This window comes from Oncorhynchus gorbuscha, linkage group LG16 (genome assembly GCF_021184085.1).
Source record: "Oncorhynchus gorbuscha isolate QuinsamMale2020 ecotype Even-year linkage group LG16, OgorEven_v1.0, whole genome shotgun sequence".
NCBI classification, from domain to species: Eukaryota; Metazoa; Chordata; class Actinopteri; order Salmoniformes; family Salmonidae; genus Oncorhynchus; species Oncorhynchus gorbuscha.
Window position 1 is genome coordinate 45,881,112 of NC_060188.1, and position 27,412 is coordinate 45,908,523.

The window sequence follows — 27,412 nt, forward strand, 5'->3', positions numbered from 1 at the left end:
AGGATATGAAGTGAACTAGATCACATGCAAAGGGACAGTTTGGACACTGCTCAGGTGGCTGACCAAAATAGTTCACAATTCAACTCTTGATGATATACAGAGGTAACGTATTGTTATCATATTACATGTTGAAATTATATATTGTAGGTGTTCCTTTTTCACTATAGTTGAGTCAATTCTAAAAAGCATCTAAATTAATTGACCAAATAATACATTGTCCATTATATATAATCATCCTTTATAATACATTATATTAGTCCCAATTAGTTTTAAGACCAGTTTTTGTGCAGTCAAGTCTAAATATTTAGTTAAATGTTTAATGCGGAGTGTGATATTTGTTTGTTTGTTTTTACAACAGGTTTAACTCACGACCCTCTCCATGCGAGTTTCCCCCCATGGTTTCCCAGAGGTTCCTTAATCCTAGCTATATGTAAATTACAGCCAATAGATGCTGTTGTTGAGTTGGACCGGGATTAGTGGAGGCGAATGAGTTTCAATTTTACTGGATTAGCTACAGAACAAAGAAACGGGACACACTCCACTGTTAAAGAAAATAGAAAAAACGGGGGAAATAGAAAAATAATCTCGGTGATAACGTTTTGCTAACGAATTTTGTGCAGTAATGCTTCAGATTACAAGGTTTCGAAATCCCGATATTATTGCTAGATTTTAGATGGGAATTCTACCCAGCAATTTCGGTTGGATTAAACGGGGAATAACCATATTCCGAGATTGACAGTGTAAAACAATTTAAACGTTGATGTTGGTAAGGTATGCATCATGTTATTGTAACATTTATCAACATTCAAACATAAAACCGTGTCTTTTGTATACACGTGACTTTTTATGATTGAACAAATTGTGAAATTACAGATTAGAATTCTGGGGGAGGAGATGGGCCAGCTCGATTGAACCTTCTCGCTATTTCCATAGCTAGCTAGCTAGATGCGGACAATGGTATGGGCTAAACTGTATTTATGTTGCTAAATTGTGTATTTGATATGTGTACAGCCAACTGAGCAACATAATTTCGCAGAATGATACGATGTACGACGAGTCTTGGTTGGGTGTTCGCACGGATGGTTTAGCTAACGTTAGCAAGAAAGCGAATTTAGCTAGCTAGCCAGCTATCCGGTCATTGTTTTGTTGCCTGTTATTAGCTCAAACGGGTGGCATATTACATTTTGTGTGTTGAGTATAAATTAAGACATTTTTCAAGAGCACGTCAACCATTTTACTTTAGTGAAAGCTTACTGGTTAGCTACCTAGCCAGTTTAGCTAGCTAATTAAATTAGACTCGAGCGTTTTGTTCAATCTTGTCAACGTGATCTATAGCGAGCTAGCAGGCAGCCCACATAGACATTGGTTAAAAAACACTTTCACAACTGTCGTGCACAGTTTTCTCTTCCCAATCTCATCCACTATTTTTGCATTGATACTAACTACTCCTCTGGAGCTAACGTTAGGTAATTAGACTACATAGCTAGCTAGGTAGCTACAGTCAGGATTCAAAACTCCCCATTGTAGCTAACCTGGAGTAGGGCGTGTGGCTAGCTAGTGTACTATAGCCAGCAGATTCTGACCCAACTGATGTTATGATTGTTTAAACTGAGCTGCACTGGGGTCTACGGTATTCATTGTTAGATTAAGACAATGCGGAGCAGGCACGAGATATAGGTCGGTAAACGTACCTGCAGGGATGGGATGTGCCACTGTTATGCAAATTTGACCTATATCCAAACTGATACATTAAGAAGATTGAAATATTGCTATTTTACTGGAAAACTGCCCTTGTTCTAGGGCTAGATTGTAGAAGCCACCACTGCCATTCCAGCCAATCAGCTCCTTTGTTGTGGAATGGCACACAATGGCTGCTGTGGGTACTGCTAGCTAGCACGAGGATGAAAAGGCAGCTTTCCAGAAAAAAATAGCAGTCGTTCAATCTTCCGTGTTTAACAGGTAGGATAATGGGCCAAATCGGAGTACAATGCAATTTCTAAATCACTGGATTTAGGTATGTTTTCGACTCAGTGCAGCTCAGTGTAAACAAGTGTAACGGTAGGGTCTTAATCTGCTGACTAGCTAGTTTACTATCATGTCATGAAGATATCACTTGAAGTTCACCTCAAACAAGCTTCACATGCAGTTTACCCAATGCATGCATTACCTGAGACATGATGTAAAAGCAGCTAGCTACAGTAACCTATGCCCTGACAATAGATTCTAAATTATATTAATTTAGTAGCCACTCTTATCATACCTCTAATTGCTCCTGTAAATCGCTATGTGCCTGGCAGATGACTTGTGGTTACTGGCCCAAAGATCTTAACCGCGAGGCTACCTCAGTAAATATACCTCAGTAAATGTTACAAGTAGGAATGTGACAAATGGACAATTTTACTTTAAGGTGCGTGTAGCACCTAGGATATTTAGGAATTTTTGGATTGTAAATTAAAAAATGTCCATAATATATCTGCATCAATAGTGGAATGATAGTGTTTCACAGTCTTACTTGCCCACCAGTGTTGTGATATTCATCTATTGATTTCTCCTGCTGGTCTGGCATCTCAAAATGGGGAAAACTGTTTTGAGTTTGTGGCTGTGTTGTCTAGGGAAATCGGGTCAAGTGGCCAGTGTAGAAAGCGCTCTGTCATTTCCTGGTTGCTAAAACTTGTACACGGTTTGCTCAATTGCCATTTGCGTGAGAAAACATTGCTGTGAAATGTCTTTTCGATTTCAATAACAAACAATATAGTTTTTACAGCTGTTTGAAGCTGGTGGACCAAAACTGAAAGTAAAAGGCGCGAGTCTCTGCCAAATTGCAGGGGATGAGGGAGATTGGTTTTGAATGCAGCCTAGTGGTGTTGTAATTCACCGATCTTCCATTTAATGTTGAAACTTTAAAAAAATTGGTTTTCCCTTTAAACAACAAGAAAATAAACATACAATTCCACATCAATTCACAATGCAGAATAATGGTTATATTGCATATATATTAGAGGTTGACCGATTAATACGAATGGACGATTAATTATGGCCGATTTCAAGTTTTCGTAACAATCAGTAATCAGCTTTTTTGGACACCGATTATGGGCGATTACATTGCAGTCCATGAGGAGACTGCGTGGCAGGCTGACTATCTGTTATACGAGTGCAGCAAGGAGCCAAGGTAAGTTGCTAGCTAGCATTAAACTTATCTTATAAAAAAACAATACATCTTAACATAATCACTAGTTAACTACACATGGTTGATGATATTACTAGTTTATCTAGCTTGTCCTGCGTTGCATATACCATAAACATCAATGCCTTTCTTAAAATCAATACACAAGTATATATTTGTAAACCTGCCTATTTAGTTAATATTGCCTGCTAATATGAATTTCTTTTAACTAGGGAAATTGTGTCACTTCTCTTGCGTTCTGTGCAAGTAGAGTGTGGGTATATGCAGCAGTTTGGGCCGCCTGGCTTGTTGTGAACTGTGTGAAGACCATTTCTTCCTAACAAAGACTGTAATTAATTTGCCAGAGACTTAGGGATGCCACGCGTTAGATAAAATACGGAACGGTTCCGTATCTCACTAAAATAATAAATGTTTTGTTTTCTATATAATAGTTTTCCGAATCAACCATATTAATGACCTAAGGATCGTATTTCTGTGTGTTATTATAATTAAGTCTATGATTTGATAGAGCAGTCTGAGCGGTGGTAGGTAACAGCAGGCTCGTAAGCATTCATTCAAACAGCACTTTCCTGCATTTGCCAGCAGCTCTTCGCTGTGCTTCAAGTATTGCACTGTTTATTACTTTAAGCCTATCAACTCCCGAGATTAGGCTGGCAATACTAAAGTACCTATTAGAACATCCAATAGTCAAAGGTATATGAAATACAAATGGTATAGAGAGAAATAGTCTATAATAACTACAACTTAAAACTTCTTACCCGGGAATATTGAAGACTCATGTTAAAGGGAACCACAAGCTTTCATATGTTCTGAGCAAGGAACTTAAACGTTAGCTTTTTTACTTGGCACATATTGCACTTTTACTTTCTTCTCCAACACTTTGTTTTTGCATTATTTAAACCAAATTGAACATGTTTCATTATTTATTTGAGACTAAATTTATTTTATTGTTGTATTATATTAAGTTAAAATAAGTGTTCATTCAGTATGGTTGTAATTGTCATTATTACAAATATATCTAAAAATCGGCCGATTTAATCGGTATCGGCTTTTTTGGTCCTCCAATTATCGGTATCGGCTTTTTTGGTCCTCCAATTATCGGTATCGGCTTTTTTGGTCCTCCAATTATCAGTATCTGCGTTGAAAAATTATAATCAGTCGATCTCTAATATATATGACCTTCTCAGGAAATAATTTCAAAGTGCCACTGAACGTGCATATTGCTTTTATTTTTGTATTTTATTTTACCAGGTATGTTGACTCACGCTGACCACACAGCTCACATGCGTGAGCGCTGCAAAATACATTTACACATACATGTTATTCAATCATTGCACCCACCCTGACCGCGCACCCCAACGAGCGTCCGCGTGGCCAAGCGCTAAAATAGAAATAGGTTCTATTTGTGACGCTCAACGCGCGCTGTATGTCCAGCCTCTCCCATCTCCTCATTGGTTTTTAAGAGCATATACCCATGTGCCATCTCCTCATTGGTGTTTAGGAGCATATACCCACGTGGGTGATTGAAAGATTAACTGACATCCACACTACAGTCGGTTGTAGTAATGCATCGTAAAGATGGTTGCCAACCGCCATATAAAGTCCAAAGAAGTAAAAAGAAGCCTGAGGAAGGAGGAGAGATAACGAGAAAGGAATTCAGTTTACCGTTTTATTTGTGGATTAATTGTCGGAATAGAGGACCTTGTGCATTTCAGGTAAAATAACAACCCAATGTTGATATCCCAGGACAAATTAGCCAGCAACAGCAAGCTAGCTAAATTGCCATAAATGTTATTAATGCTTTTTGACCTGTCTATGATATTTCAATCTGCGTGTCGGTTTCGTGTCTGGTGTGGGTGTACAAAATCAACATGCATGTGTGCGTCAGCATGTAAGACGCCAACCTTACTAGTTACCACAGTCAGAAAGTCATATACCCAGCTTCTTTCTACAATTTATCTTCTTAAAATGTGATTTTAAACCTAACCTTAATCACACTGATAACCTTGTGCCTAACCTTTAAATGAAGACCAAAGAACACATAAAAAAAACTTTTTATGCATTTTTACGATATAGCCAATGTTGACATTGTGGCTGTGGTAACTAGTGGAAACCTTACTGAAGCATGTTATTCCTACTACTCTCAATTGGCCTCCCCTTACTCACAGGGAACTTCTTAGGATCTCTCTCCCTGGACCCATCTTCCTCTACTACTCTCTTCACTGCCTCTTCATATGACACCTGTACTACCTGGGGCTATATAGTGCTACCATTTTACTCACATATGTACCTACATATTTCAGCTGTGCAACCTGGAATTATATTATTTAGATGCCCCAAGTAATAACTCTAGCTTTATTATCTCAAATATTTGTCATTGTGCTCCTAAATGTCTTTGTGTGCACTTACAGTTTTCAACTTAGGTGTGCTCCTTGTAAAATAAAAAAGTCCAGCATAGAACCCTGCTACTCTGACCCTGGCAACCTTGACCTGTCTTTCTCTTGCTGGACACTTTTGATCTCCAGCAATATGGTTACCCCTACAGTTAACATGAACAGCTTTCCCCACTAATACTACATATTCCTTTGTCTCATGCCCTCCTGCACACTTCTCACATCTAGGAATCTCCCTCCTACACACTGCTGCATCATGGTCATAAGATGAACCTGTGAACCTCAGTTGTTCCGTGTGTTTGAACTAATCCAGAACTAGCTGGATCTCCAAACTGCATTCTGCTCCGACGTAGCAATCATCAACCAATGTGTGCAACGTCATCGACTGCAGGTGGGCACCAGACTACTATACCATATGATGTGGTAAGCTGATACGTAAAATACTTATCCAGGTGTTATAAGATCTGGCATACGTCAGCAACGTCTGAGCAGAGGAATGACTCATGGCGATGCCTATCCCACAACGCAGGCGTAATAGCCTAGCTGATGCAAGTCTACAGCCTCTGGGATCATGCCTGGCATGCCAAAGATCAACATAATTCATTAAAAGTCATGATCAGCACTGAGCCTAACAATTTAGATACCGTTGTGGTCTTCAAAAGGTCTCTGGGCTGTAATGGCTTGTTAAGGGGTATAAGCAAGTGTTGTGTATCAATAGCAGCGAGTGCCACAAGCCTCTTAGTGCAAAACCAGCTCAGAAAACCCTTATACCCCTTCTGAGTACATTGTAGCCGAATAACTCTGGCTAAATAATTATTGGGCAATTATTCAACAAGTAAAGGATCAGCTTAGCCCTCTGTAGCCTGCAGAGGTTTACATGACATGAAGGAAATAACAGTGCCGGCTTCCCGGGGGGACTCAAATGGGTTAGGATGTCATTAGCTGGAGCATTTAAGCACGGCAGCTAGAGCAGCATTTTATCATTTTAAGATCAAGGCGTTACTCTCATACCAGGGAAGTGTTCTGAAGTGTAGCCATACTGTTGTGGTTATTTTTTGTTTCTTAGGTAGAGGCTAGTTTATCTCACAATCAAGGCACAGGCAAAACATTTTAGGTACTGTAGCCTGGTGGTATCATACATGTTGTAAGACTAAGCTATATTTGGGCTACAGTCTGAAATGATTTGCTATAAGGCAAGAGAGGCTACAATTGCAAATAGTTGAGTTGTTTTTGTTTTGTCCTTGCCAAAGGTCAAAGATGGCAATGTTTTTTTTTTTAGATTTGCCCTTTTGTATTCCTATATATATTATAAATTACCAAAGCAACAAACCTAAAGCTTTTTCAGTCACATGCACCTACATTAATAATTGTGTTTGACATCTACAAGTGAAATTGGAACCGGAACCATATTGGTTCATTTGCATTTTTCCATCTCAACATCAGTGACTGTCAATTTCCATGCTCTTTGTTTTGACATGTGTACTTGTGACATTGCATTTGAAGTAGCCTCACCACTGCCAGCCAGAAAACACTTCATTTGAGTTCACTGGTGGCGGCTTTCTCTGGCTGCGAACAAAATGACGGTGCCCCCCTTCTCAATTTTTCGTGTGCTTCTGTTGCCTTAAAAATGGGAGTGAAAGAGGCCATCTATTTCGGTGGTGTAATAGTTTAAGGGGCTTATGTTTGCTGTTGGTTCAGGGGTCGGCCCTATTCAGACATGCATATTGGTGCAGTTGAGACTGTCTCTCTGTCTGCCCTCCCTCACTGTCTATGGTTTGGGGCTGCCCTGAAAGGCTAGGATAATGACTCCCAGTGTCTGGAGAGATTAAAGGCCGGAGCTGCATTGTTCAAATGCCTCGAGATTAGTTTCCAAGGAGCAGATTGCTGTTGCCATGAGAACGCAGTGCCTGGAATTAGGATGGGGGGGGTTCTTCTTTTTATATGCCCCACTCTTTCCATCCCACTTTTATTTACCCTTTCTTTCCTTGACTTTCTATTGACACTGATTATATTGTCCAGTTAACATGTTTGTGATGAATGTTAGGCCTACTCCCCTGCAAATAGACTAATTGACCCTTTTCTATGCCCCACCCCCTTGGTTACTGTTGAGCAAGAGCAACGTGAAGTTCATAGGTGCACATCAAATTTGGTGTCAGATGACAGCTGAGTCTATTTATTTTAAGACATACACTGTATACACTTTTTTCTAAAATGTTCCATCCTAAAAATGTGGAATTGATTTCTGTTCAAACAGATGGAAAGGTGGTCTTAGAAAACATCTAGCTGGGAATCTTAGAAAACATCTAGCAGGGAAAGTCTTAAAATGTATTAGAAATACATCAAACCACAATTATGTTAAAAACCCTGGCAACTATATCAACATTTTATATTGTTTTTCAGAAATTATTTTCATTCTGTAAGTAAAAATAAATAAATATGTATCCTAGTGTCTTGTCATTGTGTTACCATAAATCGACATATCTTTAAGATATTTTATAGTTTCTGTCCTTCATGAGGGAGGATAATGAAAGTTCACAAAAGTAACAAGTAATGGTAGACCTACCAATTAGTTTGTATTTTTGTGATAACAATGAGCTTTTTCGATTTATTAAGTAATTAAAACAAGTCATTCTGTTACCAAATTGGTAACATAAACCCTTAAAAATCGGTAACAGATTACTGCAACTGAATTGGCTACAATGGGAATTTATAGTAGTCACAAACCAGTTGGGTCACCTGCTACTATCCTCCCTTCCACTAGCATACTGTTAAGCTCAGCACAATGTTTTCTTTCTGTTTCTGTCCTGTGGTGGTCAAAACAAGAGTGTGAAAAACGTCTGGACAACCGCTCCCTCTCTCTCTTCTATCTCACTCTCTCCAGTTAATGTCAGCTCTCTCTGTCTTTTACTGACACCTACCCATGAGCCCCCTCTCTTTCCATACTGTAACCAGCCTTCTCACCCACAGAGCACCGACTGACATCAGACGATGAGAAGTAGTTGAAATTTGATCAGTCAAAATCTGAACCAATCATAAACAACTGTTTCACAAGTTTGGACAGCAGAGTAAAGAAAAGTAGAGTATAGTACTGTACAGTAGAGTTTAGAACAGTACAGTAACTCTACTGTGCTGTACTGTGATGTCTATGATTGGTACAAATTTGTTCCGGACCAACCACATTTGGTTTTGTTCGAGGGAGGAGCTCATTAGAATAATAGCCAGTGTGTAGAATAATACCCAAACATGCAAAGGAGGCTAGGAAATGTGTGTACCTATTTAGGATACATCACAATGAAGAGAATGATATTCATAATTGTGCATTTCTGTATAGTGTAGTGTTTGTATAGTGTTTGACATTCTTTTAAAGTGAAAAATCGGAATATCAGCGTCATTGGAACATTGCCCTATGACAACTCGGACAACATTTTTCTGGGAAGCCCAATTCCCCGTTCAAACTAGTGGAGAAAACCCCTCAGAATGATTTCAGACTGAGTTTTTATTACTCGGTGAAAATAAATAAAACACAAACTAACCTTTGCTAATCAGGAGCCTCTCGGATATGTTGTGGTGGACTGTTATAACAATAGCTTCACTGGAACCTGGTAAAATATATATTTTTTAGTGTGGCTAGCCACTGGATGACTGAATGCACTGTCAGCATGTAGCTACTAACCACTTTTGGAGCTAATGAATGCTCTCAAATCATATCCTGATGTTGACAGCAGATGAGGGTTAAATACATAATATAGCTAACTTAGCTAGCTAACATACATTTGGTGAAAACAAGGTATAATGAACTGGCTAACTAGCATTAGCAGCATTTTCAATGGTGGCCAGTGCAGCTAGCTAACAGTTTGTAACAGTTGCCATCAAATGGAGCACTGTGATTGATTGGGTGGGATTTAGCGAAGGTTCAAACGGCTGTCCGTTTCCCCAATTACATTGAACATTTAGGGCTGTTATGGTCATGGGATTTTGGGTGACTGTTATTTGTCAGCCAAATGACTGCGGTGATTGCTATAAAATATGCACTTTTTCTCTTTTCCACCGCTCCTGAATGCGGGGGGCTCAACGAGAAACGAGAAAGTTTCACCACATTGTTACCATGGAAACGGACTCAACCACAGGAATGCCTGTCTATCCCATCCATATATATCCACTGAGTGTACAAAACATTAAGAACTTGTTAAATCCACTTCAATCAGTGTAGATGGAGGAGAGCAGATGGGTTAAAGAAGGGTTTTTAAGCCTTGAGACAATTGAGACATGGATTGTGTATGTCTGCCATTCGGAGGGTGAATGTGCAAGACAAAATATTTAAGTGCCTTTGAATGGGGTATGGAAGTAGGTGCCAGGTGGACCGGTTTGAATGTGTCAAGAACTGCAGCGCTGTTGGGTTTTTCACGCTCAACAGTTTCGTATGGGTATTAAGAATGGTCCACCACCCAAGGACATCCAGCCAACTTGACACAACTGTGGGAAGCGTTGGAGTCGACATGGGCCAGCATCCCTGTGGAACGCTTTCGACACCTAGTGGAGTCCATGCCCCGACGAATTGAGGCTGTTCTGAGGGGGAAAAAGGGGTGCAACTCAATATTAGGAAGGTGTTCCCAATGTTTTGTACACTCAGTGTAGCATGACCATACTATTTTTAAGGTCCCCGTCTTCAGTCAGATGTTCGTTTCACATACAAAAAAAAGCATAAAGCATTTATGATGATCTTCATCTATAATCGCCTGTTACACGATTATACAATTTCCGTGCCAGCCCTAATTCGAAATTAGGCCTAATCAGGAGCAAATGGAATTTGGGTACATTTTTCTTTCAATTCCAACCTCTACAGGTATTTGCTGAGCTACCTTCTAAGGAGAGCAAATGAAGGATGAAGAGATTCAAATAAATATTCAGAGCTATCTTTAATTGGCTGACAAAGGCTTATCATAATTAGCTACTTTCGCATGTGTGTGATGGATTTGGGTATTAGCATATTACATGGAGGGTATTACCGCCACTTTTAAAAGCCTCTTAATGAGAATAAACTTCCCCCTCCACCCAAATGACCCCCATCCAACTGCCATGTTTTATCACTATTCAAAATGCAGCCAAACCTTGTTGTCAAATCAAATGGGCTTCTTGTTGTTTTATTGGTGCGATGAATGGCAGATCAACGTCGTGTGCATTTGGTTACTGCTCAATAATTTGTAGGCTTTAGCTACCTTAAATGGCAGGACATGACTTTGTCTACCTAGCATATGCCATATACTTAGACCATGGGTACACAACCTCCTTTTCTACAGACGTGGGTAAAACTGAATCATTGTTCAGTGTTTTACTCAGAACCGAGCTCTGGGGTGAAGTTTCCTCTAGTACAGATCTGGGATCACCAATCATAACATCAACCACTAGTGAGTAAAATTCTAAACTGACCCTAGATCACCCTAGATCAGTGGGGCGGCAGGGTAGCCTAGTGGTTAGAGCGTTGGACTAGTAACCGAAAGGTTGCAAGTTCAAATCCCCGAGCTGGCAATGTACAAATCTGTCATTCTGCCCCTGAACAGGCAGTTAACCCACTGTTCCTAGGCTGTCATTGAAAACAAGAATTTTGTTCTAAACTGACTTGCCTAGTTAAATATAGGTCAAATAAAAAATAAATATGTAATGTGGGTATTTCAGTGTGTTTGGACCCCAGGAAGAGTAGATTACTGCCTTGGCAGGCCAAAAAATGTATGGAAGTGGATAGGATATTTCCACGTCAAAGGTATATGGGTCATTAATTCTTTAAGCATCTGGTACAAATGTTGCCCCCGGCGATTCTTGTTCTCCCTTTGTCACATATCTGATAATATCACAGACATAATTGGCATTATTAAGCTTTGCAGTCAGAGCTCATAACCTCATTGCATCACTAGATTTGATATTGACAGCACATATAACAAATCCTGATTGAGCCTAACAAGAAACTGACAAAACCATTACATTCATTACATTACGGCAGGGTAGCCTAGTGGTTAGAGAGTTGGGCTAATAACCGGAAGGTTGCAAGTTCAAATCCCCGACCTGACAAGGTACAAATCTGTCGTTCTACCCCTGAACAGGCAGTTAACCCTCTGTTCCTAGGCCGTCATTGAAAATAAGAATTTGTTCTTAACTGACTTGCCTAGTTAAATAAAGGTAAAATAAAAAGTGTAGGAGCAACTTCATCCTACTCCCAGAAGTGACTGATGGGATGCAGACGAGATACCATCCACATTTATGTAATCTACACAGGCAGACACAAATGACTGTTTCGGTTCATCTTCTTGATAACTTCATGAAAGCCCTCTATTTTGTGTCCCCCCAGAAGAGGAATGGCACAGATGAGGAAGTCGGGATGTGACGGGATAAGGACTAACTCCCGGACTGAGCTGTGGGTCCCACAGGTGTCGGCCAGACAGGAGATCCTCACCAGCCTAGTGTCTGCGCTGGACTCAGTGGTAGGACCACTAACATACAGACATACACATACGTTATTAGTTTTGCCATGGAAAAAACATGAAAGATTGATTTGTCAGGCAGTGTTATTTCAATGACTTCTTACAAAATCAAATTTGGCAATTCCATGGGAGCTGAAAATATTTTTGGTAATTTGGATTGTTCTGGCAATTCTCACATTGGCAGGATGGATATTTGAAATGCTTTTTACATTTGTTTTGCAAACCATTAAAAACATGATTAAAGTGGTCATTTTTGGCTATTTCTTTTAGACCTATACATGCCCCCTGTAAGACCCTATGATCTGTGAACTACATGATACAGACAACATCTTGGTGTCATTATACTCCTTACGGTGTTCTCTCAAATATATGTATTGATTCCAAATTAAAATGTCACATTAATTTATTCAACATTAAAAATATTAATTTCTCAACTACCCATTTTAAGACTTTGTTTAGAACAATATACTCTAGAATTACATCAAATTGCCAGAGTGGGCTCTCTGCTAATTGTGAAGATATGCTACATTTTCTGAGCACCACCAACACAGTGAATGGGAAAATAAATTCAAAGGGAACTCCCGCTGCTGGTCACTTGCTGAATGTGCAATCCTAAAGGAGACTGATTGTAGTTAATGTTAATTTATATGTATAAAATGGGTCATATCATGAAAGGGTAACTCAACCCCAATTTCAGCCTTTGCCCAACCCCCTTCAATTAAAAAATGCAGTCAGGGGAGAAGTTGTGGGTGGGGGAAATTGCTCATAAACAGTCATTGTGGGTGTGGATAAACATAGTTGTACCTGATCCCAACACTTTCTCACTAAAGAGTACTTACCAGAAGTCCACTGGCACGCTCTGATAATAAAATGACGTGCAACGCGAGCAGTTACGGCTCTGTACAGTTAGCTCACTGTGGTAAGGTACCAACCAAGTTTCTGACATTACATTTTCAATTTAGCAGACGCTCTTAACCAGAGCAACTTACAGGAGCAATTATGGTTAGGTGCCTTGCTCAAGGGCACATCGACAGATTTTTCATCTAGTCTGCTGGGGATTCAAACCAGAGACCTTTTAGGTTACAGGCCCACCGCTCTTACCGCTAGGCTAGCTGTCGCCCCATCTATTGCCACTTGCGGTGTAAGTTCGAATACCCCATGGGGCACAAAATACATCTTTTGAAATTTGTATTTTTGGTACTGTGTTGGGAAGAAAAGTGCAATCGTCACCTTAAATGAAGATTAGGTGGTCAATTCAATCCAGCCCGCATTGCTGGGGCAGCAGGGTAGCCTAGTGGTTAGAGCGTTGGACTAGTAACCAAAAAGTTGCAAGTTCAAATCCCCCAGCTGACAAGGTACACATCTGTCGTTCTGCCCCTGAACAGGCAGTTAACCCATTGTTCCTAGGCCGTCATTGAAAATAAAAACAACTTCTTAACTGACTTGCCTGGTTAAATAAAGGTTAAAAATATATATTTTAATTGCAATATTTATGCAGTAGCTATTTTTCCAATGGTCAAATTAACTAAGATTGGTTTTGGGTACTGTATGAAAACCTACAACTGCTGCCGATGTGACCCCTCTCACAGGTATAATTTGACTTTTTAGAAGTGTGTGGGCACTGTATGAATGTTGTAAATAAGGGAGTAGCATTCACAACCATTGAACTATGAGCTAACTCTTCGTGGACTGTGCCACCAATCAGTAATAGTGGTTGGTAAAAAAAAAAAAAATACAACAATTTAACATGACCACCATTGTCATCTATTTCATTGTTACGATGGTGGTAGCTACGAATATAAATGTATAGTCCTCATAGCCTACATTTTTTTTCTTCGTAAAATCACCGATGTGTATGAAACAGTAAGCAAAAACATTGAATTTGGTCATATGCGGAAATGTTCCTTACACTCCACTTACCAGGACCATTGCCAAATTGGGTGCGCTGTCATCTGCTTTTATAATAAGCCTTGAGGTGTTACCACCCAGAAGAGTTTATTTCATACCGAACCCCTCCCTTGAGATGACATAGAGGGACCTTCTCAAGGTGCCTCTCTACATCATGATTTCAATGGTAGAGTTGAACCGCTAGTGGCAAAAGGAGCTAGATTTACTACTAAAATACCAAAAAATAGCACTTTTGTAGCGAACTGTCAAAATGAAGAACAGAATTGGAATGTTTCACTAGAATGCCAAGAGTGTGCAAAGCTGTCACAAGGGCAAAGGGTGGCAACTTTGAAGAATCTCAAATATATTTGGACTTGTTAAACACTTTTTGGTTACTAAATGATTCCATGTGTGTTAATTCATAGTTTTACATTCTTAACTATTCCACAATGTAGAACATAGTAAAATAAAATATATATGCAGTTGAAGTCGGAAGTTTACATCAACCACTCTACAAATTTCTTGTGAACAAGCTATAGTTTTGGCAAGTCAGATACGACATCAACTTTATGCATGACACAAGTCATTTTTCCAACAATTGTTTACAGACAGATTATTTCACCTATAATTCAATGCATCACAATTCCAGTGGGTCAGACGTTTACATACACTAAGTTGACTGTGCCTTTAAAAAGCTTGGAAAATTCCAGAAAATATCATGGCTTTAGAAGCTTCTGATAGGCTTGTTGACATAATTTGTGTCTATTGAAGGTGAACTTGTGGATGTATTTCAAGGCCTACCTTCAAAATCAGTGCCTCTTTGCTTGACATCATGGAAAAATCAAAAGAAATCAGCTAAGACTTCAGAAAAAAATGGTAAACCTCCACAAGTCTGGTTCATCCTTGGGAGCAATTTCCAAACGCCTGAAGGTACCATGTTTATCTGTACAAACAATAGTACGCAAGTATAAATACCATGGGACCACGCAGCCGTCATACCGCTCAGGAAGGAGACGTGTTCTGTCTCCTAGAGATGAACATACTTTGGTGCGAAAAGTGCAAATCAATCCCAGAACAGCAGCAAAGGACCTTGTGAAGATGCTGGAGGAAACGGGAACAAAAGTATCGATATCCACAGTGAAACGAGTCCTATATCGACTTAAAAGGCCGCTCAGTAAGGAAGAAGCTACTACTCCAAAACCGCCATAAAAAAAGTCAGACTAAGGCTTGCAATTGCACATGGGGACAAAGATTGTAATTTTTGGAGAAATGTCCTCTGGTCTGATTAACCAAAAATTGAACTGTTTGGTCATAATGACCATCGATATGTTTGGAGGTAAAAAGGGGGAGGCTTGCGAGCCGAAGACACCATCCCAACCATAAAGCACGGGAGTGGCAGCATCATGTTCTGGGGGTGCTTTGCTGCAGGAGAGACTCATGCACTTCACAAAATAGAGGGCATCATGAGGCAGGAAAATGATGTGGATATATTGAAGCAACGTCTCAAGACATCAGTCAGGAAGTTAAACTTTGGTCGCAAATGGGTCTTCCAAATGGACAATGACCCCAAACATACTTCCAAAGTTGTGGCAAAATGGCTTAAGGACAACAAAGTCAAGGTATTGGAGATGCCATCACAAAGCCCTGACCTCAATCCTATAGAAAATGTGTGGGCAGAACTGTAAAAGCATGCAAGGAGGCCAACAAACCTTATTCAGTTACACCAGCTCTGTCAGGAGGAATGGGCCAAAATTCACCCAACTTATTGTGGGAAGCTTGTGGAAGGCTACCCAAAACATTTGACCCAAGTGAAACAATTTAAAGGCAATGCTACCAAATAGTAATTGAGTGTAATCTTCTGAACCACTGGGAACCACATGTGATGAAAGAAATAATAGCTGAAATAAATCATTCTCTCTGCTATTATTCTGACATTTCACATTCTTAAAATAAACTGGTGATCCTAACTGACCTAAAACAGGGACAACTGAGTTTAAATGTATATCGAAATTAGTAGGTGTGTCCAAACTTTTGACTTGTACTGTATATACACTGCTCAAAAAAATAAAGGGAACACTAAAATAACACATCCTAGATCTGAATGAAATAATCTTCTGAAATACTTTTTTCTTTACATAGTTGAATGTGCTGACAACAAAATCACACAACAATTATCAATGGAAATCAAATTTATCAACCCATGGAGGTCTGGATTTGGAGTCACACTCAAAATTAAAGTGGAAAACCACACTACAGGCTGATCCAACTTTGATGTAATGATCTTAAAACAAGTCAAAATGAGGCTCAGTAGTGTGTGTGGCCTCCACGTGCCTGTATGACCTCCCTACAAAGCCTGAGCATGCTCCTGATGAGGTAGCGGATGGTCTCCTAAGGGATCTCCTCCTCCCACCCCACACCATGACTGACCCACTGCCAAACCGGTCATGCTGGAGGATGTTGCAGGCAGCAGAACGTTCTCCATGGCGTCTCCAGACTCTGTCATGTCTGTCACATGTGCTCAGTGTGAACCTGCTTTCATCTGTGAAGAGCACAGGGCGCCAGTGGCGAATTTGCCAATCTTGGTGTTCTCTGGCAAATGCCAAACGTCCTGCACGGTGTTGGGCTGTAAGCACAACCCCCACCTGTGGATGTCGGGCCCTCCTACCACCCTCATGGAGTCTGTTTCTGACCGTTTGAGCAGACACATGCACATTTGTGGCCTGCTGGAGGTCATTTTGCAGGGCTCTGGCAGTGCTCCTCCTGCTCCTCCTTGCACAAAGGCGGAGGTAGCGGTCCTGCTGCTGGGTTGTTGCCCTCCTATGGCCTCCTCCACGTCTCCTGATGTACTGGCCTGTCTCCTGGTAGTGCCTCCATGCTCTGGACACTACGCTGACATACACAGCAAACCTTCTTGCCATGCCATCCTGGATGAGCTGCACTACCTGAGCCACTTGGGTGGGTTGTAGACTCAGTCTCATGCTACCACTAGAGTGAAAACACCGCCAGCATTCAAAAGTGACCAAAACATCAGCCAGGAAGCATAGGAACTGAGAAGTGGTCTGTGGTCACCACCTGCAGAACCACTCCTTTATTGGGGGTGTCTTGCTAATTGCCTATAATTTCCATGTGAAATTTGTCAATCAGTGTTGCTTCCTAAGTGGACAGTTTGATTTCACAGAAGTGTGATTGACTTGGAGTTACATTGTGTTGTTTAAGTGTTCCCTTTATTTTTTTGAGCAGTGTATATTTAAAAACAAATTGGCGTCAGAAAACATTGTGAAGTGAACCACTGTGTAATATAGTTAAATATGTGTACATGCCAATACAACCAAAAGTATTTATACAGCAAAAATGGCTAGGGATTGTAAGAAGTTGGAAGAAGAGTCAATGAATAGAACAATATTCTAAATGTTGATTAAGTGTACTTTGAGCCTCACAGTAACACTAGGAAATGTTTTTCTTTATTCACTCTGAAGCTGTGTTCGAATACTCAAACTAACCGTACTATTTGTGACGTAAATTGATAATGTAGTATGCTTATTGGTCATAGTATGGATTTTAGTAGTATGCCAAAAGATGTACTGCATTCGCCAAATTACGAAGTATACAAGGAGTGGACACTATTTCCAGGCTCTTAGGGCCCATAATGTAATTATTCAGAAAATGGGTGTGGATTCACAACATTTTCAGATTTGAAGAAAATTGAGGAAAATATACTGCCGAAGTCCGACGAGAGCGGATTCAAATTCATTGCATTAACTAATTATGACAACTGTTGAGCAATGTAATGACTTTTCAAATAAGTTACACGTTATGGTGGCTGACAATTTGTTAGCTACGCTAGCCTTACAAACTACATAGCATATAATTTCTGCAGTTGCTTGTATATACCGATATGTAACGTTAGTTGGCTACTAACACATCAAACTTGACAGTATATTAACTATATGCTATCTAACGACCCAACATTTATTGACTTGATTATTCACGTCATTCTTAGCTTTGTTAAGTGGTATAGTCGTTATGCTTTCTCAATGGACATTGTTATTGAAGTCGTAAGATGTCTAGCTAGTAATTTGTCCGCTATGTTAACAATCTAGCAAGAAGTTGCATAGCAACAGCATCTACTTCCGGTAGAAAGACGAAGTGCTAGTACACTCAACTGAAATGATACCGTTCATTTACAGTATACTAAAATGAACTAATAGTATGTAGTATATACTCATTAAATATGTAGTATACAGTTTGTTAGTATGGGTTTTCGAACACAGCTTTAGTCTTGCTTGAGAAGGTGACCTATGACCTTGTCTTTTAACCTGTGTTCCAGTGTACAGCCATGTCAAAGCTCAATGCCGAAGTGGCTTGCGTCACAGTGCACGAGGACAGCGTGATCGCCGTGGGAACAGAAAAGGGAAGAGCTTTCCTCAACTCACGGAGGGAAATACAAACAGACTTCCACAAGTTTTGCAGTGAGTGCTTCGCTATGTACTGGGCAAAAAAATATGAATCTGGTATAATTTGCCCAAATCACATAACATGATATGGCTACATTTTTCACTTGGAGCACAATTGCTACAACATTTTCCTCACAGGTCCTGCTTTTGTCTTAGAGTTGAACTTAGTTTTTTTATTTTATCTGCGCCTAAAAATGTTTTGTCTTATTTAATTAAGTCTTATTTAAGTAATTCAATCTCTAGTTTTACATTTACATTTGAGCCATTTAGCATTTGCTCTTATCCGGAGTGTAGAACCATTTTTATTGTTTGTATCTCTGTAATGTGTCTCTATCCATGTAACTGTATACTGAATGTATCTGTAAACTTTTAAAAAATGGGACCACAATGGAAATAAGTCCCTGACTTTATTGTGCAATCCCAGTCAAGTTAAAAAAAAAAATGATGTACTGTGTAAATACGTATTTTTTCTTTTTTACTGATAAATAAATCTATCATTCAATTCTAAAGCAATTGAGAACCAGAATAGCCCAACTTTGAGTGAAACTGGCAAGGTGAAAAGTGGAGATGTACAGTGAGGGGAAAAGTATTTGATCCCCTGCTGATTTTGTACGTTTGCCCACTGACAAAGAAATGATCAGTCTATAATTGTAATGGTAGATTTACTTGAACAGTGAGAGAAACAAAAATCAGAAAAACGCATGTCAAAAATGTTATAAATTGATTTGCATTTTAATGAAGGAAATAAGTATTTGACCCCCTCTCAATCAGAAAGATTTCTGGCTCCCAGGTGTCTTTTATACAGGTAAAGAGCTGAGATTAGGAGCACACTCTTAAAGGAAGTGCTCCTAATCTCAGTTTGTTACCTGTATAAAAGACACCTGTCCACAGATGCAATCAATCAATCAATCAGATTCCAAACTCCACCATGGCCAAGACCAAAGAGCTCTCCAAGGATGTCAGGGACAAGATTGTAGACCTACACAAGGCTGGAATGGGCTACAAGACCATCGCCAAGCAGCTTGGTGAGAAGGTGACAACAGTTGGTGCGATTATTCGCAAATGGAAGAAACACAAAAGAACTGTCAATCTCCCTCGGCCTGGGGCTCCGTGCAAGATCTCACCTCGTGGAGTTGCAATGATCATGAGAACGGTGAGGAATCAGCCCAGAACTACACGGGAGGATCTTGTCAATGATCTCAAGGCAGCTGTGACCATAGTCACCAAGAAAACAATTGGTAACACACTACGCCGTGAAGGACTGAAATCCTGCATAGCCCGCAAGGTCCCCCTGCACAAAAAAGCACATGTACATGCCCGTCTGAAGTTTGCCAATGAACATCTGAATGATTCAGAGAACAACTGGGTGAAAGCGTTGTGGTCAGATGAGACCAAAATGGAGCTCTTTGGCAACTCAACTCGCCGTGTTTGGAGGAGGAGGAATGCTGCCTATGACCCCACAAACAACATCTCCACCGTCAAACATGGAGGTGGAAACATTATGCTTTGTGGGTGTTTTTCTGCTAAGGGGACAGGACAACTTCACCGCATCAAAGGGGCGATGGACAGGGCCATGTACCATCAAATCTTCGGTGAGAACCTCCTTCCCTCAGCCAGGGCATTGAAAATGGGTCGTGGATGAGTATTCCAGCATGACAATGACCCAAAACTCACGGCCTAGGCAACAAAGGAGTGGCTCAAGAAGAAGCACATTAAGGTCCTGGAGTGGCCTGGCCAGTCTCCAGACCTTAATCCCATAGAAAATCTGTGGAGGGAGCTGAAGGTTCGAGTTGCCAAACGTCAGCCTCAACCTTAATGACTTGGAGAATATCTGCAAAATCCCTCCTGAGATGTGTGCAAACCTGGTGGCCAACTACAAGAAACATCTGACCTCTGTGATTGCCAACAAGGGTTTTGCCACCAAGTACTAAGTCATGTTTTACAGATGTGTTTTTCTGGATTTTTTTTGTGTTATTCTGTCTCACTGTTCAAGTAAACCTACCATTACAATTATAGACTGATCATTTCTTTGTCAGTGGGCAAATGTACAAAATCAGCAGGGGATCAAATACTTTTTTCCCTCACTGTATGCCTTTAGTTTCTCATGCTTGATTCTTTCAGGGGTGCACTGTCTGCAAGGGCTGACCACAGTGAATGCCCATGCAAAAGTCCAGGAGAGTGAATCCAGCAAGCTTGGCAAAGAGGGCGGGCACGGCAAACAAAGGGCGTCAACAGATGCCCACTCTAACATCTTTGTCTTGAGGAAAATGGTGGAGGAAGTCTTCAGTGTGCTTTACAGTAAGGGCTTCAACATAGCTCACCAAACAAAGATATACTTTTTTAGGCCTGCGCTATCGGAATTATTTCTATTTTCTAATTTAGCTTCCTAATTTCTACCTTCTCATAATTGAAATCAAATGTTAAACACATGATTGAATGTTAATATTTACAGTAATTTGACATGCAAAGTTTCAGATGAAACGTTCCTTTTCTAATCTCTACCTTCTCATAACTAAAATCCTATTTCTGACACGTGATTGAATGTTTTTCTATTGTTAAATCAAACTTTATTTGTCTCGTGTACAGGATGCAACAGTTGTAAAACAGTCCAGCGAAATGCTTGCTTACAAGCTGTTTCTCAATAATGCAGCTTGTAAGTAAGCATTTCGCTGGACTGTTTTACACATGTTGATTCTTTAAAATTTTATTTCATGTGATTAGTAATTCATTTACGTCTGTCCCTCATCTTAAGGTCAACCCTCTTATGTGAACTAAACTCTCATTTATTATTGTGAAACTATTCCTTTAAAAAAAATTAAAATCTAAAGCAACATTGAACATCTAATGGTCAAATTATAGTGTAAAAGCAGGTGGAGCTTGCATTCAATTGCCACTTCCTGTTGCACACAGCAAGCTTCCATTCCTCCTGCCACAATGGGGTTTTATGGCTGATTTAAGATGAAATCATCAACCTTGTTACTGTCAACCCTGTAACTTTCTTTGGCACATAATAGGAACTTAATATAGTTTTTTTTGAGTTGGGGATAACTAATAGTTTTTATGATGTTGACATAATTTTTAAATTAGGTGAAATCAAAAAAACATTTGACCAAGTTACACTTCTCAAAAGGCACAGAATTAGTGGAACGACCAAGTAATAATAACAATAGAAGCAGCAGTGTATATATTATAGGTGAACGTGCGTGTGCATGTGTCAGTCATTTGACATGCCCTTTTCTAATTTTTAGCATCTCACAACAGAAAGCATGTTTCTGACAAGACATGGAATGTTGCCATTTACAGTCATTTGACATGCTGTATGTATGTGATAATTTTCCAGGTGAGGCTGTTGGGAAGAGCAATAGCCTAGTCCCTGTGCCTTATGAGTGGATCCTGAAGGACCCCAGCTCTGTGGTGGCCCACGGCCTGCCTGAGGGGATCGCCCTGAGGAAACCTGCTGAGTATAACACCAAGACCTTAATGAAGATCCTGGAGCAGAGCAACCGCATCTACTTCACTGTCAAAAGGTGATCTCACTCCATACAGTACCTCATGACGTACCTGCATAAATGGCAGAAGTAAGGCAGCATAATTAGGATTGATCCAGGGCTGGTCTTGTTATTGACACAGCTTTATCTTCTCCCGTTTCCTTCTTCTTCATCATCTGTTTATAGGGGAACAGAGGAGCCTTTGCGCGAGACTAAGTCCAGTGCCGGCAACGTCAGCAACCACAACTCCTTCTCGGGCACCACCAAGATCCTAGCCAAACACGGCCCAGCCTCCAAGCCTGCCTCCACCGCCCAGGAATTGTCCACCGCATCAGTCTCGGCCAGCAACTCCATGCTCTCCAGCTTCCTGTATGGCATGCCCATGTCCTCCCTGCCGCACCCTGACGGCAAGCTGGACCTCAAGCCCACATCCCTCCTGAATCTGGACAAAGACCGCCTGGGGGCCTGGGTGGCAGGGGCGGATAAAGGGATGGCCGCCAAGGACAGTTCCGACAATGGTAAGATATATAACGTGACCTCACAGGAAGAAGCTGTTGCTAAGGTAGCAGATGATGGAGATCCAGGTTACTACTGACAAACCCTTCACTATTTTGAGTCACCGTTCATTTTCTGTCTCTGTAATTTAATTAATTTGGCAGGGTTACTATTCTCCCTGTCATTTTTGCTAGTGGTTATACTACTGGCTGTCATTTCACATAATTTATTTGATCGAGAATCACTTTTGATGATGGACATTTTCATTTTTCAAAATTTGCTTGGCCTTGAAAGCATAATTTAATGGCTTTAAATAGGCTTTAAAATGTGCTTTTGATGCTACCCTTGTGAGTATGTTTATCAATGTTTAATTTCCTGCATTTTGCGGATAGTACTCCAAGGGGAGTTGGGCCAGAGTCCTCCCAGCATCCACGTCTCCAAGCGCCTCCTGTTTTCCCTCGTACATGAGAAGTCAGGTAGGCTTGAACTGAAACTGGATACAGACAGTAGGCCTGTAGGCCACATACTTTTCTCACCAACCCGTTTGTGCTGTCTCAGATATTTTCCATTCACATTGTTCATGGATGTAGCGTCTATGGTGGATGTGTAACCGGTACAGCTTAGCTCAGTTTGACTCTGCCCAGTAGTGTGAAACATTTTTTGAAAGGGGTCTTTAGGCATCTCACCCCACCCCCCCTGCCAGACAATACATATACTCTACATCCGGGTATAGACAATCTCTCAAATGTGGTCTTAGAGAATGACTTGTCGGCTCACTTAATGGCTCTTTTTGTCATGTGAATCCCACATTGCAGTTTATTAAAAACCAATGGTTTTCCCCTTACGCTATAGACTTCTCTCCTTTGTTGTATGACATGATTGAGAATTATAGTTTTTAATTTGTTAAAATTTGATTTCATATTATTTTTTACATTTTATACAGTGGTATGGCATTACCAAAATATATTGCAGTTTAGAGTGAAGCAAAACAGTGCACTTACACAGAGTATCTGAACATGTGCACAGTTGTGCTTCATGCTGCTGGAACATGATAGCTGCCTGACGAAAACAGTGTGAAGTTTATGCTAGCGTGTCATACTCTAAGTTGTGAGAGTTTGTCAGAGTTTATTCTACATAGTAAATTATTGGGTGGGCCGTCTAAGGCCATACAGTATATTTTTAGAAATACATTTTGGGGTTGGTAAAACACATTCAGTGTTAACTTTAAGGGATATTTTGGCACTTAGGTTCTTTATCTACTTTCCCAGAGCCACAAATTATTTTCTAATTGAATCCCTTATACCTGTAAATCCCATTCCAATGTTTAGGTAAAATGTAATTCCAAATTCAATATTATTCCACAAATTCAATTCCATCAGGCTGATAATGTAATTGTTCAGAAAGCCTAGCTAAACTGGAAATATAGGAATAGCAGTTAAAATTATCTAAAACAAATCCTGTTGTTGATACTAAGTGCATTATTTCCATTAACTGGGAAATATACAAATATTGAATTCTAATTCAATTCCAAATATTTCTTTTTTTACAATTCAAATAGAATTTAAATTCCATAACTTGAACATTTTTGAAATTCGAATTGATTTCCACGTAAATTTTCCACTTCATGATTGAATTCAATAATTGAATAGGAATTTAAATTGATTTGGATTTGACCCCAACCTTGATAACCACCACCAAAGCCCCTTTTTTGATTTAGAAAAAACCCCTCAGTGTACATGTGGAAAGTAGACATACAGATTGAAGAACTTTTATTTTTCTTCACCTATTTTCTTATGTTTACGTTATTCTCTTCTGCGCTCAACAGAAAAATGGGATTCGTTCATTCGAGAGACAGAGGACATCAACACGCTGAGAGAATGTGTGCAGATCCTGTTCAACAGTCGCTATGGTGAGATGGTCAACCACTATTTCTCAGCATGGTTTCCTATTGTAGGGCATTAGCAACAAACACTTTTAGGGTTTTAACAACTTTCCAGTTTCCCGGACCCAGATTAAGGTTAGTCTCAGTCCAAAAAGTACTTTCAGTGGAGATTCTCTGTGAAAACGTTTTACTATAGAATGCTTGTGTTTAGTCAGTTTCCAGCTGTCATTACTGCATATAAATCTATCCATACGTTATAACCTTATTAAGACCGCATTGTAGGGCCTCATGATTGAAATCCGTCAATGATTTCTGACAACCCCCTTATTTTCAGCGGAGGCCCTGGGCTTGGACCACATGGTTCCAGTGCCGTACCGGAAGATTGCCTGCGACCCAGAGGCTATGGAGATAATTGGCATCCCAGACAAAATCCCCTTCAAGAGGCCCTGTACCTACGGCGTACCCAAACTCAAACGCATCCTGGAGGAGCGCCACGGGGTCCGCTTTGTAGTGAAAAGGTAAACACTGATCTGAGATCAGTCTGGAAAAGTCTGTCATTTTTCTCTCTCATTCGTCACTCCAAAAATAAGAGATTGCACTGTAGTGTGTAGTGCACCCATATAAGGGCTGCATAACACATCATTCCAGGGTTGTGTTCATTAGGCTCCAAAATATATATATTTTTTACTGAAACAGGAAAGAACTACAACTAATGCAGTTGTCCAATAAGAAACATGCTCTAATGAAAACAATCCGTTTTGAGGACCACTGTTTGATGAGCTACAAAAGAATGCACAGCATCTCATCTATCTCTAATTTCCTATTTGGAAAACTGAATCAATGAAGGCAGAAGTGTCAAACCAGGCCATCTGTCGGTTAAATACCCTGCCCTCCTCTAATAGACAATGCCCCGCTGACTGGTAACCACCACCGCACACCACACAGCATGGTGCCTCCTGCTCTCTGACATATTGAGCCAACGTCTCGCTGTCATTCATCCCATTTGATGAAATAAATGTAGATTGGGCAACAGGCTTAGTTTGAGTTAACACCGGTATCAGCGCATGGCCCATGCACAAGGCGACATGGGCATGTCATTAATATTAATACAATTAGAGCAGATTGAAGATCATATTTTTATCCAGGAGAGATACACTCCTGACTTTGTTTTTGATATTTGTTGTTGTTACTGTTGTTTATTCAAGATGGCCCAGATATAGACCGTGTAGAGATGTCTGTTTAATCTCGTGACATGTTGTCTGTTCAGTTCCCTTGTTGACATGTGCACTGTTGTTCACCAACAGTTTACTACAGGGTGCTCTCCTTACTTGACTGTTATCAATGATCAATAATCACATTTATAAACAATAACAACCCTCTGTTCTCATTCCAGAATGTTTGATGAAAGGATTTTCACAGGTAATACTGAGTATTATTTTCATCTTGCATTGTTGATTTCTAAAGAGGCCCTTAGCATGCCTTTTAGCAATGGCATGTCCTTATTTTTCTTCTGATACCATGGATGTTTAGCTGTAATAGCTTGTAGTCCATCATGGCTGACCTGATTGATTGATCTGATTGATTCTGTTATGTTGTGTCACAAAGCTGCTGGTAAGGTGGCCAAGGAGGAGGGGAAGCATGACATAAACTCCACCTTTGAGGACGGTTTCCCTGACAACCTCCAGGTCCCGTCAGCTGCACTGGAGCTGGTCACCAATCCTCACAGCAGCAGGTCTGTACGCGAATCCTAGGACTTAGCCATTAATGTAGAGGGTGTAGTGACGCAAGATGCTATTTGGAATCATCAGAACAATCTGTTCCGCACCTGATTTTAGCCAATCTGCATCCAGAGCTGTAACAGACAATTAGATCAGAAGAGAATACAAACAAACATTTCAACCCGTTGTAATATATTGATAGAGCCATTCATTCATTGAATGCTACATGTCTATCACTTGGTAATGGAAGGCCATACCCTGACACACCATAATTTATCTATGCTAATGAATTTATGTTATAATTCGAAATTGTGCATTTGTTTTCCTTTTCAGATCTACAAGCTCTTGTGTGAGTCCATTGGCTGACTGCGAAGCAGGTTAGTGACAAGGCAATGCGATAGCATACTATAGTAATACTTTCATGCAAACCCAATAGGTGAACACAGGTTCGCACTCCTTTTTACAGTAGTCTAATACGTTTCATTTTGCATATCCACTCTTTAACTGTCCCTTGGGATTCGCAAATGAAAACTTAAGCCACCTGATACAGAACATACTTACTTAAAGCATTTGAAACACATCTATAAAAATCCAATGTCACACATTCTGGGAGAAAGATCTAGCTTTACCTCAGATGGAACCATATTCCCTATATAGTGCACTACTTTTGACCAGAGCCCCATGGTCCCAGGTCAAAGTAATGCACTATATAGTGTGCCATTTGGGAGGCAGCACTGCTATATGAACTGTTTTTACTGTTACTCTTTAAGGGCCTTCAGGAGATTGTATTCCCTTGAAAAAGATTAAAACGGAACCCCCAGATGGGGAAATCATCCAGGTGACTGTACCAGGTAAGTGGTGCACCTCCGTCATTATAGTACCTTTTGAAATAGCTTTAGCTGTTAAACCAGATAGCATCTGGGGAGCAGCAAGTCAATATAGCGTAGATATGCAGTACCAGTCAAAAGTTTGGACACACCTACTCATTCCAGATTATTTTTATTTTTACTATTTTCTACATTGTAGAATAATAGTGAAGACATCAAAACTATGAAATGACACATGGAATCATGTAGTAACCAAAAAAGTGTTAAACAAATCAAAATATTTTTTTATTTGAGATTCTTCAAAGTATGACATCTTTGCACACTCTTGGCATTCTCTCAACAAGCTTCATGAGGTAGTCACCTGGAATAACCAGGTAGGCTAGTTGAGAACAAGTTCTCATTTGCAACTGCGATCTGGACAAGATAAAGCAAAGCAGTGTGACACAGACAACAACACAGTTCCACATGGAGTAAACAATAAACAAGCCAATAACACAGTAAACAAATAAATGACACAGTATAAAAAAGTATAAAATACAGTGTGTGCAAAAGGCATGAGGAGGTAGGCAATAAATATGCCATAGGAGCGAATAGATCTGGAAGGAAAGGCG

The 27,412-nt window shown here is 40.1% G+C and overlaps 1 protein-coding gene across 6 annotated transcripts in view; it reads left to right on the forward strand.

Moving 5' to 3' along the window:
- The window catches only part of LOC123999216 (general transcription factor II-I repeat domain-containing protein 1-like), a 52,948-nt gene continuing 25,536 nt past the window's right edge, over window positions 1-27,412 (forward strand). The window contains exons 1-13 of one of the 6 annotated variants that reach the window (XM_046304768.1): window positions 1-102; window positions 11,918-12,050; window positions 18,265-18,406; window positions 20,513-20,689; window positions 21,732-21,918; window positions 22,066-22,397; window positions 22,767-22,850; window positions 24,200-24,283; window positions 24,591-24,774; window positions 25,650-25,675; window positions 25,862-25,988; window positions 26,308-26,351; window positions 26,745-26,825. In XM_046304768.1, coding sequence (XP_046160724.1) covers window positions 11,925-12,050; window positions 18,265-18,406; window positions 20,513-20,689; window positions 21,732-21,918; window positions 22,066-22,397; window positions 22,767-22,850; window positions 24,200-24,283; window positions 24,591-24,774; window positions 25,650-25,675; window positions 25,862-25,988; window positions 26,308-26,351; window positions 26,745-26,825 — 1,594 coding nt within the window. In that variant the 5' untranslated portion in view covers window positions 1-102; window positions 11,918-11,924. Of the gene's footprint in view, window positions 103-481; window positions 772-850; window positions 958-991; window positions 3,170-11,917; window positions 12,051-18,264; window positions 18,407-20,512; window positions 20,690-21,731; window positions 21,919-22,065; window positions 22,398-22,766; window positions 22,851-24,199; window positions 24,284-24,590; window positions 24,775-25,649; window positions 25,676-25,861; window positions 25,989-26,307; window positions 26,352-26,744; window positions 26,826-27,412 lie in introns of those variants that run through there. The other 5 variants (XM_046304764.1, XM_046304767.1, XM_046304766.1 and 2 more) reach the window with 5 other exon arrangements.